This window comes from Festucalex cinctus, chromosome 1 (assembly GCF_051991245.1).
Source record: "Festucalex cinctus isolate MCC-2025b chromosome 1, RoL_Fcin_1.0, whole genome shotgun sequence".
NCBI lineage: Eukaryota > Metazoa > Chordata > Actinopteri > Syngnathiformes > Syngnathidae > Festucalex > Festucalex cinctus.
Window position 1 is genome coordinate 33,987,580 of NC_135411.1, and position 11,828 is coordinate 33,999,407.

Here is an 11,828-nt window from a genome sequence, read left to right on the forward strand (position 1 = left end):
GTGGTGCCATTTTGGCTCGAAGTGGTCATTTTTGGAGTCAAAGCACCAATACATTTTTTTTTTTAATTCAGCACCCAAAGCCAGTAGACTTAACGACATGAAATTTGGTTGATATGTCCATCATGAATAGACATTTAAAAAAAGTCTCAAGAAGTCATGTCTCAAAAGACGCAGGCATTTCAAGAGGTCTACAATTTTGGTTTAAAACATCCCTTTTATTATATTTTTTGTACCATTTGCTTTGTAATGTAAATTGAATCTGAAGGGGAGTGGGGAAAGGGGGTTATGAGTACACGTCAATGGGCAGCTGGAAGTCTTTGAAGGTGTAAAAGGAGATGTCACCGGCATCCACCACGGCAAAGACTACCTGGACATCACCACTCTGGAAGCTCAGCTGCTTGATGGCTGCCAAGTCCGGAACGGGCCCGCTGAAGCTGGAACCAAGTAGTACCGGTCAAATACAAGTGTGATGTACAATTGTACATGGACAAAACTAGTGGGCACATACAGGAACGGAAAAGTGAAGAGAATGCAAGGTGTCCAAGTTTTTAAATAGTATTCTCAATGTATTGTTTCTTACTTTTGTATTACTCTAGTATTTTTTTTTTTACTACTGTATATATTTTGGTATCTTTGTCTAATATTTCGTTTAATTGTTAAAAATATACTATTGCATCACCATATGGTACTAGAAAGCCCTATATAAGCTCAGTCCATTTATTTTGATCTTTCTGATACTTTTTTGTCTTATATACTTTTTTAAATATACTGTAGCGGATTTTCCGCACTATAAGACGCACCACATTATAAGGCGCTACAGTAGAGGCTGGGGTTACGTTATGCATCCATTAGATGGTGCTGCTCTAAAGGGAATGTCAACAAAACAGATAGGTCATGCAACCTTTATTAATAGATTACGAACCAGCTTTCTGACAACTCCATCCACTCCCAAAATGAATAAACAGCTGTTTATTATTTCCTCTGAGGTAAAGTATTAGTATTAGCTAGCGAGCCAAGATGGCGGGATCTTCTTCGCATGCGCGTCACCGATCGTGCAGGGTCACCGATATCGTCTTGACAGCAAGACCTGTTGCGGCTCAATATTGATCTATATATAAGGCGCAGTGGATTATATGGTCAGCTTTTGAAAAAATTGAAGGCTTTTAGGTGCGCCTTATAGTCGTGAAAATACGGTATTCTGATATTTTGCTATTTTCCATGTAGACAACATTATTTTCTTAAAATTTTGTATATATATTTTTTTTGGTATCTTTTCACATGTTTGTTTTGTTTAAGTTTGACAGTGTTTTTATATTTGATCATTTGAAATTTTTTGCCATATTGTGGCTTTGGTCTAAAGTATTGAGACATGGACATGAAGTGAAAAATAAAGTGAACATTAGAATGGCCTATTTTTCCCCACTATCTTTGTAATATTTAAGTATTTCTCACAGAATATTTTTACATTAAAAAAAGATATATATACATACTTTCATCTACATTTAAAAAATATTTTTGTTTTAATCTAATAGTTTTCAGTCGTTCTAATATGTTGTTTGTACATATCTGTTGAAGATAATTGTTCTTTTTATATTTGTTATTTTTCAAAATCTTATAATATTAATATTTAAACAAACAAATGTAGTGAAATATTTTGTATAATTTTCTAATTTTTATATTTGTAATTGTGTAACATTTTTGTGTTTTGTGTTGACAGCCTATTCACAGACACAGGACACAAAAGATGCATTCATGTATAAAGACAATCATCATATTAAAGTAAACTCACCTGCACACGCACATGCGGGCAAAGGGTTTCCCCGGGTTGCTCTTCTTGAAGTTAGCCACCGTGTCGGGTTGGTAAACAGTGAAACAAATCCTCCACTCTTCTGAGGCCTTCAAGCTGAAAGAGTGTGGAGCAGGTGGACCATTTACCACACTACATCCATTTTGTTTTCACAGGAAAACATCCATGGGACATTTAGTCAAAGGACTGCTGATACCTGGATGCTCCCTCAAGCAAATGTGTGGACTTGATTACACTGATTTTGTCTAGCAGTTCACCTGGAAGTAGCAAAACAAAAAAAACAAAAAAAAACAAAAGTGATGTCAGATCCAACTAGCTTGCTGCCTAAACAGGGAGTCATGAAAACAGAAGACAAAAATAAACACAGTAGTGCTTTTGGGTAGATTATCATCTGCTATACCGACTCTAAAGTTAGTAGGTGGGTGAATACTGTATTTCAGACGCAACTTGGTTGCTGCCTAAGTGGGCAACTGCAGGGGGGTTAAATAACAATGAATCATGTTTGTTTAGGTCTCTTCCTGCTGGACTGACAGGCACCCAAAGCCAACAGTTATCACATTTCATTCAGGCACATTTAGGTTTCTGCCTAAATGGGCAGCTATAAAGATGGAAATATTGACATTTTAACACAGTGGTGGCATCATCTGCTGGATTGTCACCAGAAACTGAAGTACATATTAATTCAGAACTGACTTGCTAGCTGCCTATATAGGTTGCTTACAAAAATGTGCGGAAATTTAATATAAAGTTTTCCTCTAATGGACTGACTCAACCAAAAACAGCAGAGTGCATATTTAATTTAGACCAAACTGCTTCCTGCCTAAATTTGCAGCTGTAGATCAGAACATTTTTGCAATTAACACCAAGGTGTATCAACTGGTAGCCAAAACCAAAACAGGGTGCGTTTAATTGAAACCCAACTAGCTTGCTGCCTAAATAGGCAACTGGAAAAAAAACTTGTGTAGTTTAATTGTTGTTAAATATATTTTAGATAACCAAATTAGACATGAATGTACGTCACATGATCAGGTGGCCTACCTGTGGAGATGGGTTGGGTGTGGTCATATAAAGGAGTGACTTCTCTCTTCCATAAGTGTTCTGGTCGCCCGCAGTCTCTCCCTCGCCAGCTCGCCAGAAGCTGATGATACTCGGCCCAGTTTCGGCACTGTCGGACTCGCACCTTCACATCAGTACGCATGCCACTCACTTACGGTTTCAAGCCAGGATTGGGTTTCAAATTAGGGTTTCAAACAAAAATGGGTTTTTCGCAATAGGGCTTTGACACTGGGTTAGGATTTCAAAGTTAGGAAGACTTCAAGCTTAGGTTTTAAACATAAGAAGCAAATTTGGATTTTAAAATCAGGTTAGTGTATTAAAAGGATTTTAAAGCATTGCCTAAATTAGGGGTTGAGAATAAGGTTTTAAGTCCACACCTTTTTGTCTCTGTTGACATCCCAGTTCCTCCTGTGAGTCTCGCTCTCGCTCTCCCTCTCTCTGTCCTTGGCAGACATCTTCACCTCCCGCTGGTTAATCCTCCTCGTCCATGGTCTGACGTCACACTCACCCACGCTCAGACCACCGGGCAGCAGAGACGGGTCTGGAGAGGTCAAGCAGCTGGTGTGCCCGCGTACCGAAGCCACATCAGGAAACACGATGGAGTCGTCCCAGCGCGTGGAGGGATGGCCCGTATGTTCATTGGACTCGTGGTCGGCGATAGGGTCTGTTATCCACCATGGTCGGGCCCCGCTTGAATCTGCCGAGGGGCTTTGTGGCCCCAAGATGCCTGGTGAGGACATTGGCTGAGATTCGAGAGGTGTTGGATCTTCTTCTGCTTCCTTTCTCTTCACAGTGGGAAATTCGTGTGCTTCGCTATGGCTGGATTAAAAATAAATAAATAAATAAATATGATAATAATAATAATAATTTAGATCCTACCAGTTTTCTGCCCAAATTGAAAGCTGATTTTTTTTTAACCTGATTAAAAAAAAAGATTGTTTAAATGTGCTAAGATAGTCAGTTGTAAAACAATTGCAAACAACAAGCGCTAAATTAAATTTGAAGTTATTATAGATATTTACGAGAGTGTTGGACTATCTGGCATCCAAAACCAGCATGGTTCACATTTACGGTAATTGAAACCTAACTACCGGTAGCTTGCTGCCTAAACGAGAAGCAGAAAAGTTTTGGGGCGGGGGGGGGTTTAACGGTAAATGGTAGTTAAGGTTTCTACTTACATTCACTGCAGGACTGAATATCACCTGATACCAGAAGGAGTGTGTTTACTTCAGGCCCAACTAGCTCACTGCTTATATGTGCTGTTGTAATGCCAACAGGTGGCCTATTCAATTAATTCACACCCAATAAGTTACTACCTAAATGACAAGCTGTAAAAAGTCTTAGTTGTGACACCTGCAAGTGGCGACAGGGCTCTCGCTATGCTTCCTCTTGAGCGTCCTTCCGCCTCGTGACTGCGGCAAGTTGAGTTGCCTGGCGTAAGACGACGGTTCTGAGCTAAGACAGACAGAAAAGCATGCTGATGTCTGGGCCTCGACCACCACACTCTCCCAGCGACCTTGTCCCTGTTACCTGGCATCGAACCTGTGCACCACGTAACCCAGCCTCTTCAGATGCCCAAACACCTTACAGAAGGAAAAGGAGGAATTAGAAGTGTTCACTCTGGAATTTTAGTACATTTTACTTTTATTTCTTTTCATCAATTTGGTGATCATTTCAGCGGTGTTACATCACATTTTGCAGGAAATTATAGTATAGTATAATTTTTTTTAAATCCAGTTTATTTGAGTCTTTCATGTCTTTTATACTCTGCTAGCACATTTTTTTGCCCACTAGACAAAAATTTACGCAAACTAATCACATCTCTTAAATAAATCATGCATAAACATTATTTTCTGTAATGAACATTTTTAGTGTTTTCCACAATATTCAATTTTTACCACTGTTGTTTCATGATTTTTTTTTTTTTAATAAACAATTTAATGTGGTGTCCAATGGAAAATACGGAAAATACTAAAAATGTCAAATATCACAGAAAAAAAAAATCTGCTCGACAAGTGCTTATAAGTTGTGCTTTGTGGTCAAATTAGCGATATACCGATTGTTTGCCATCAGTCAAGTAATAAAGGGAATAATCAATAGGATAGTAGGTCAAATATTCAACCATTTTAACCGTATATACCATGAGTGTCAATCGTACAACACGCGGGCCGGATCAGGCCCGCAAAGGGGTTAAATCCGGCCCACGAGATGATCTTAAGTAGAAAAAAAATGAGTAATGTCGGACCAATTAATTAGACGGTCAACATCACAACATATAAATTTGTAATTTCACAAGCAAGCCTCAGGAGGACAATGCAACTTGTACATGGAAATGACCAGGATGTCATTATTTTACACACAACCTAAAGTTTGTTGAAAAAAATAAAAAACAAAAACATAGACCAACATAAATGTGCTGAATATGAAACACATTCAGCTACTGGCAACACAAACACATGACATGGATTAACGTCCTATAACGTAATTAACTGCGCCACACAATGCATTCTGGGAACTATATAGATGAAAACAGTTAGATATAACATGCCCAGAACTCATACGGTCATAGGGTTGTCCCGTTCTATTTACATTTGTGTTAATTTTTTGAAGCAATATATTTACGGCCTGCAAATGGCAAAAATGTGTGTATAACTGACGGCAATTTTTTAAAGTTATATACAATGACTTTACCAGTCCGGTCCACTTGGTAATATATTTTACTCCATGCGCCCCCTGAGCTAATATGCGTTTGACACCCCTGTCTTATACAGTCCCTTAGTGGCCGTGGCATAAACACCAGAAGAAGAAGCATAATGCCCATTGAATTGAGGCAGAAAATGTGGAAAAATGTGTTAATTTTTTTCAAATTTTATTTAATTATTCCGTTACGTTGCAACTGTGTTTTTGTAATGCCAAATATAAGTGCTATTAAGTTTTAGACAAATAGATAAGTTTTTGTTGGATTTTGGGGGGGATGCAGCAACAAAATTTACATTCATTTCAATGGGAAATAATGATTTAGAATACAGTATAAAGGTTTTGTGCTACAAAAGCATAGTCATGAAAGGACTCAAACTTACCGCACATGTCAAGGCACATCAAATGAATTTAGAGACCTCAATTTTGTTGCTAATCTTTGACACAACCAAGACTAATGCCACCAAAGCACAATCATCCTATTTGTTATATTTGTTTGTTTGTTTGTTTGATAATAAAAATATAAATAACTCAACTGGCACATAATAAAACTGGAATTAAAGGGTTAAAATTTCTCTTTTTTTTTTTTTTTAAGTTAGTTTTCAGTAAGTCAGAATATAACCAATTGCTGGATGATGATTACATAGCAGTTTGTCTGTGTGTTTATATTCTTGTTGGAACATTTGAGGAGGACACAAGGGTTGTTATGAGCACTTTTGCTTGCACCTGATACTGCTGCAGGCTCACGGTATTGGAAGACAGAAACCATTCAAAGCCGTCCTGGATGGAGAGTGGGAGGTCCTGGTAGAACACCTGCACATTGCCCTGATACATAATGACAAAGTAAGCCACGTTGAAAGCGGCACAACAAGGGGTGCACGGTGCTTTTAGCTGCCACTCACACACTCCATCAGGTAGAGCGCCTCTTCGGGGAGGAGGTACTGCTTGCCACTGGCAGAGAATCCCATCGTCTGCCAAAACTTGCCCTGTGAGACACCATGAGATGAACACGCAAGTGAGATGAAAGCCCCTTTCACACTGCCTGTTAATGCCAGTATTTTATTCAAGCTCTTTCCATGTAGCTGTTCTGTATAAATGGTACCTAACAGAATGAGAAAGGGTGGAGGAGATTAAGTTTCAAACTCACCGCTGGAGACTGAAGCTCCACAATTTGCTCACTGGGGAGCCACACAGCGTTCACCAGGTTACCACTACAAAAAAAAAGTAAACACCATCAAAAGCAAGTGGCACATAAACGCATCATCATGTTCGCGTGTGCGCTTACAGCCTCTCCACTCGCTCCTCCGACACCAGGCTCCAATGCTCGCTCAGGCTTTGTTCCAGACGCTCACGCTGCTCCTCAGAGTCATCCGGGTAGAAATCCTTTTGGCCACGGACCGGGATCTTGTGGCTTCGGGTTCGAGCCGAAAACAGCTCCGAAGGGCTGAAATGAGAAAATGAAAATATTCAAAACAAATGACATACAGTATTTAAACGTGGGCTGTCTGATATAGGTTAGGTAGTCACTTTCTATATTTAAGGGTAAGCACTGACTGTTACTCCTATTGTAGTGGTACGGTGCGGTTTGGAAGCACTTTACTCGGGTAAAAAGTTTCACTGTTTCTTGTCAAAACATTGTGAAAATATATCTGTTTTTAGCAGAAATGTTACACTTGTCGCTTCTTTGTTGCGAGACACTAGAGAGGTCACAAAACAGGCGGTCATTGACTTGTAAACTAGTTTGCCCCTAAGGCATAGCAGGAATGCACGATAGAGGGGACGCGCTTTGACTCGATCTTAAACAGGCATGAGCAGCTATAAACTAGAAGCACCCAGCCTGTTATTTATTTTTCTCAAAACACTCAGTGGAGGGCGACAAATAACCTCCAATTTACATTTGATTGTGCAACCCGAGTAACGTTTCTGTGGAATCAGATTACACGAGGGACAGTGACGCGTAGCTCGATGACTACGGAACAGTGTTGCGGCGCGACACACATACACGTATATCATTAACCACTTATAAACACACACTATGTTCATTGTTCACTGTGGTTGTTTGTGCATTATGCATCCGACATGTACAGTATAACTAACATACATAAATCAACTATGAAAAACGTGTAAACGCACACAAACAACCCAAATAAATCTATATAAGTAACCTGTGAACGATAGATACATTTATAATCGATACTTAATTCCCTTAAATACACCAACGAAAACGAAAGTGAACCTTAAAACTTCACTGTAAAACTTTGGCTCGGCATTTTCCGTGTTTTGGTCGGCCATCTTGGTGAGGACATGCGTTCGCACACTTCCTTCCGCTCTGGGTCCTAGTGCCACTAGTTTTGAATCGTGGTTAGAATGAATGACTCACAATATCACGTGGTCCAAATATATGTACATGACACAGCGTCTAAGCGAGAAAGATGTTTATTGTAGGATTTAAAATCACAATTTTATTCATTTAAATGTGCCAAGTGTCAACGATATTGACAGTATCGCTGTCAAAGGTTTCCCTACACAGGCCATGTTTTGGTCCGAGGGTGGGTCCTAGTGTCCCTCGGTTCAAGACGATGGCTCAGTAAATGGGATCGAGATTGACAGACTTGTCACTTGTGTCAAGCTGTATGACTCCACCTTTGATTAAAACCTGACGTGTTGAGTGTACATAAAGTACAACAAAGTAGTTGCGTCAGTATGAGTCCTATCAATTAAAAAGGATAACACGAACACGCATCTTTTTTTTATTATTATTATTTTTACTGGAGAAAAACCTTATTTAAATCACAGGGGCTTTGGTCTTTGGACATTTTGTAAGTTTTTTTTTTTAATATAGTAGATCGGCGAGAGAGAACGTCTCTTACTACTAAAAAAGCATTTAATAGACCACAACGTCCAAGGCACGGACGGGGTTCGAACCCGCGATCTTCGGTTTACGAGACCGACGCCTTACCACTTGGCCACCGCGCCTGGCAGTGCTGAGCTGCATCATTTTACATTTTTTTTAGGTCAGAATATATATTATATATATATATATATATATATATATATATATATATATATATATATATATATATATATATATAACACAAACAAATACATATATATATATATAAACACAAACAAATAACAAAGAAAGTTAAAAGTAAAATAAAAGAAACATACAATAAATGTCAATTTATATGTTCAAGGGAGTAGGAAGAAATTGAAAACTTCCTACAGTCCTACCCCTAATTCTTCGTATCCTATCACTTATTTCATATTTGATACAATAGATTACATTTTAATAAAAGAACATATATAATCCTACTCATATAGCGTATGTAAATAAAATTAATAGAAATACACAATAATAATACATCAACATATTCATGTATACAATTCTCATTACACTCATATTGATACATCAAAGAAAAGTAAATAAATAATTTCTACAATTTTCCTAACTCATGTCTGATTTAAATAATAATATTGAACTTTGCGTTTAAACATTTTTTTAAATTCAACAAGTGAATTACATCTTTTCAGGTCAGTTCCCAAGTTATTACACAAATTAACTCCTTTAATAACGGAGACACACCTTCGCTTAATATTTGTTCTTGTTTTGTTTGTTTTTTGTACACACTTGTACCCCTTATCTCATAAGGACTGTGTCTAATTTCAAACAACTTTTGAGTACTGTGGCAGAGTAGATTGTTGTAATCTTTGTATATTATTTGTGCTATTTTAAACTCAACCAAGTCATAAAATTTCATCGTATTTAATTTAGTAAATAGTGGATGTGTTGATTCTGTACATTTTGATCGATTAATAATCCTTATGGCTCTTTTTTGCAATTTACAAACAGTGTCGGTATTTGTTTTATATGCATTTCCCCAAATTTCCACACAATAGGTCAAGTATGGTAACAATAATGTATTATATAATGTATATAGTGAATTCATGTTCAGGACCTCCTTAGTTTTATAGAGTATCCCTATGATTTTTGACATTTTCCTTTTAACATTTTCTGTGTGGCTTCCAACATAATTTATCATCAATAACTCCTCCAAGGAATTTATTTTCATACACCCTTTCTATTTCAATTAAATTCACCATAATTTTGACTTGATGAGTGATTGGTCTAGTGCCAAAAACTCTATAAACATTTCTGGTGGTGGGTTCTCCCCCCGCTCCACCAACTATCCAAAGTAGGACTCAAATAAGAGACAATAAGGAATATTTCTTGGATGAAGTGTCATCGTATGGAGCTTTTTAGTAGCCTCTGAATGACAGGCCTGAAAGCTTGGATCGCGTAGCACTTAAGCTAGCTCCCTTGCTAGCGTGTCACCATTGGAGGACGAGAACTCAAGTCATATGACACACCCGGAAGTCGGAACACTTCTGGAGGAGCGACTCGGCACCGGGAAGGCGATGTCCGTCCCGAGAAAAGTGCCCTGTTCTCTTGACGAGTTGTGATGTCTTGAACGCTGCCTGCTCTTCCCGTTGGGAGGTGGGGAGGCTGTGTTACATCCACGGGAATATCAGGATTTAAGTCGGCGGATGCGGTGAGTAATATTTGTTGTTGTTTTTAGTCGTGGTAGCTTGTTGGTGGCTAAAGGTTTAGCGTATCTACATGTTGGAAGGCGAAAGCGATAATCTTATGAACTTCTCGCTAAATGCAGTACATCTCATATCGTAACAACCCTTAGTTTCTAATGCAACCTAGCAGGGCCTATTTTACACAGTTTCTGCTTTAATTACCGCATTGATCCTTAACATTGGTCCAAGCATTTATCTTCTTTTGCTTTTCACACAGAATCCAGCAAAGCTGGGGGTGGTTATTCGCAGACTGAGATATGATTGGTCATTATCCCTGAGCACACGTGATGTCATTTTCAGTCGACAACAAGTGGCAAAATGTGTTTTGAAATCTGTTAGTTGTACATGACAAATAATCAAGTCATCAAATTAGTTATAAACAAAAGAATAACTTTTTACTGCCGAAAATTAGTAAATGATTCACTCAAGTATCCCTTTTAAACTTGTATCTCAATGCTCCACTGTATTACAGCATAATTGTACCATCATTGGGGTTGAAATTGGCCTATTTAGCAGCATGTCTCTTCCAAAGGCGCTGCCAAATCTGTCCGCGATGCCACTGGTGTTAGACGCTGTGTGGGCGCTGTGGAGCATCACGGCAGGGATCTACGACTACTTCCATACCAGCGCCATGGAGGAGAGGATTCACACGCTGGAGAACGTGCTCTCCATACACCAGTTTGTCATCGCTGGCCTGTCGGCGGGCCTCATCCTGCTCATGACGTACATCCTGTGGCGGAAGCACTGATGAGAATGAAGATGACCTGTGCACGCTCACGATGACTAAAAGGCAACGGAATGGACCAAAGTTGTTATTTTGTGTGTTAACTTGTTGCTGATGTTCACTTCTGTGACTGACTACTTGCCACCCAATGCTCCATTGAGCTAACTTACAGAAAGCCAATACCGAGACAGAAAGTGCACAGATTATTTTTTCTAGCTGCTATGACATCTCTCTGCCCATCTTCCAGGCTAGATTAAAAAATAAATAAATAAGTGTCTGTTATTTTGATGATTTTATCATGCGTTAGAAATGTAGCTTGCCACACACTTGACCAACAAGTTAGCCAAGCTCCAACTTCTTACCTAGATGTTTGTTTTAACTATCTAATTTCTGTGTAGAGTGCAATGGTGTATGATGTGGTTCTGACAAACGACTAACATGGATGGTCACTTTAAAGGGAATATGTTTGAATAATAAAAGCTCATCTGAAATGAATTTTTCATTTCGTTTCTTTTGTAATGTACACATTGTTTACATTGTAAAGCATTACAATCTTATAGACCATTCTACAGTTTAAGCCTTAAAATACCCCTTCCATATACTATGAACTTTTGAACTTATTAAAACAATTTAAACACATTGTGAAGGTATTGCAACATACACGCAAATAGTGTATAAGAAAAAATACTACATGCATTGAATAAAAATAGAAAAAACGTTTACGTTGAAAGGGAAAGCAGAAGGGGAAAAAAAAGTTGTATAGTTTCAGCCTTAAAATACTCGTCCAATTCGCGGTACTGTAATGACATATAAAACCTGCAGCTGAACATATCAACCAGCGAAATAAACCGTGATATTACCTTGAACGCCTCTTTGTCGTGAAAAGGCAAACGCCCCCACCAATCAAGCGAAAGCGTTTCACAAACAAGTGGTGTGATTGGCTGGAGCACTCGGAAG

The 11,828-nt window shown here is 38.6% G+C and overlaps 1 protein-coding gene, 1 long non-coding RNA gene and 1 other non-coding gene across 4 annotated transcripts; 1 reads left to right on the forward strand and 2 right to left on the reverse strand.

The window, feature by feature from the left end:
• Positions 1-123: 123 nt before the first annotated feature.
• Positions 124-8,101, reverse strand: tsen54 (TSEN54 tRNA splicing endonuclease subunit). Of its 2 annotated transcripts, none has more exons than XM_077531096.1 (12): positions 7,743-7,815; positions 6,846-7,004; positions 6,708-6,771; positions 6,463-6,546; positions 6,287-6,385; positions 4,394-4,446; positions 4,217-4,318; positions 3,241-3,682; positions 2,846-2,987; positions 2,004-2,064; positions 1,790-1,903; positions 124-434 (listed from the first exon to the last, which is right to left on the reverse strand). In XM_077531096.1, the coding sequence occupies exons 4-12, from the start codon at positions 6,526-6,528 to the stop codon at positions 284-286; spliced, it is 1,230 nt and encodes a 409-aa protein (XP_077387222.1). In that variant the 5' UTR covers positions 6,529-6,546; positions 6,708-6,771; positions 6,846-7,004; positions 7,743-7,815; the 3' UTR covers positions 124-283. The 2 variants fall into 2 exon arrangements, with proteins under 2 accessions (XP_077387222.1, XP_077387221.1); XM_077531095.1 differs by having other exon boundaries at positions 132-434; positions 7,797-8,101.
• A 363-nt stretch (positions 8,102-8,464) lies between these two features.
• trnat-cgu (transfer RNA threonine (anticodon CGU)) lies at positions 8,465-8,536 on the reverse strand. Its single transcript has one exon. It is a non-coding gene; the product is annotated as a tRNA-Thr (tRNA).
• A 136-nt stretch (positions 8,537-8,672) lies between these two features.
• LOC144025365 (uncharacterized) lies at positions 8,673-11,366 on the forward strand. The gene is made up of 2 exons (XR_013284849.1): positions 8,673-10,113; positions 10,680-11,366. It is a non-coding gene; the product is annotated as an uncharacterized LOC144025365 (long non-coding RNA).
• Positions 11,367-11,828: the final 462 nt, after the last annotated feature.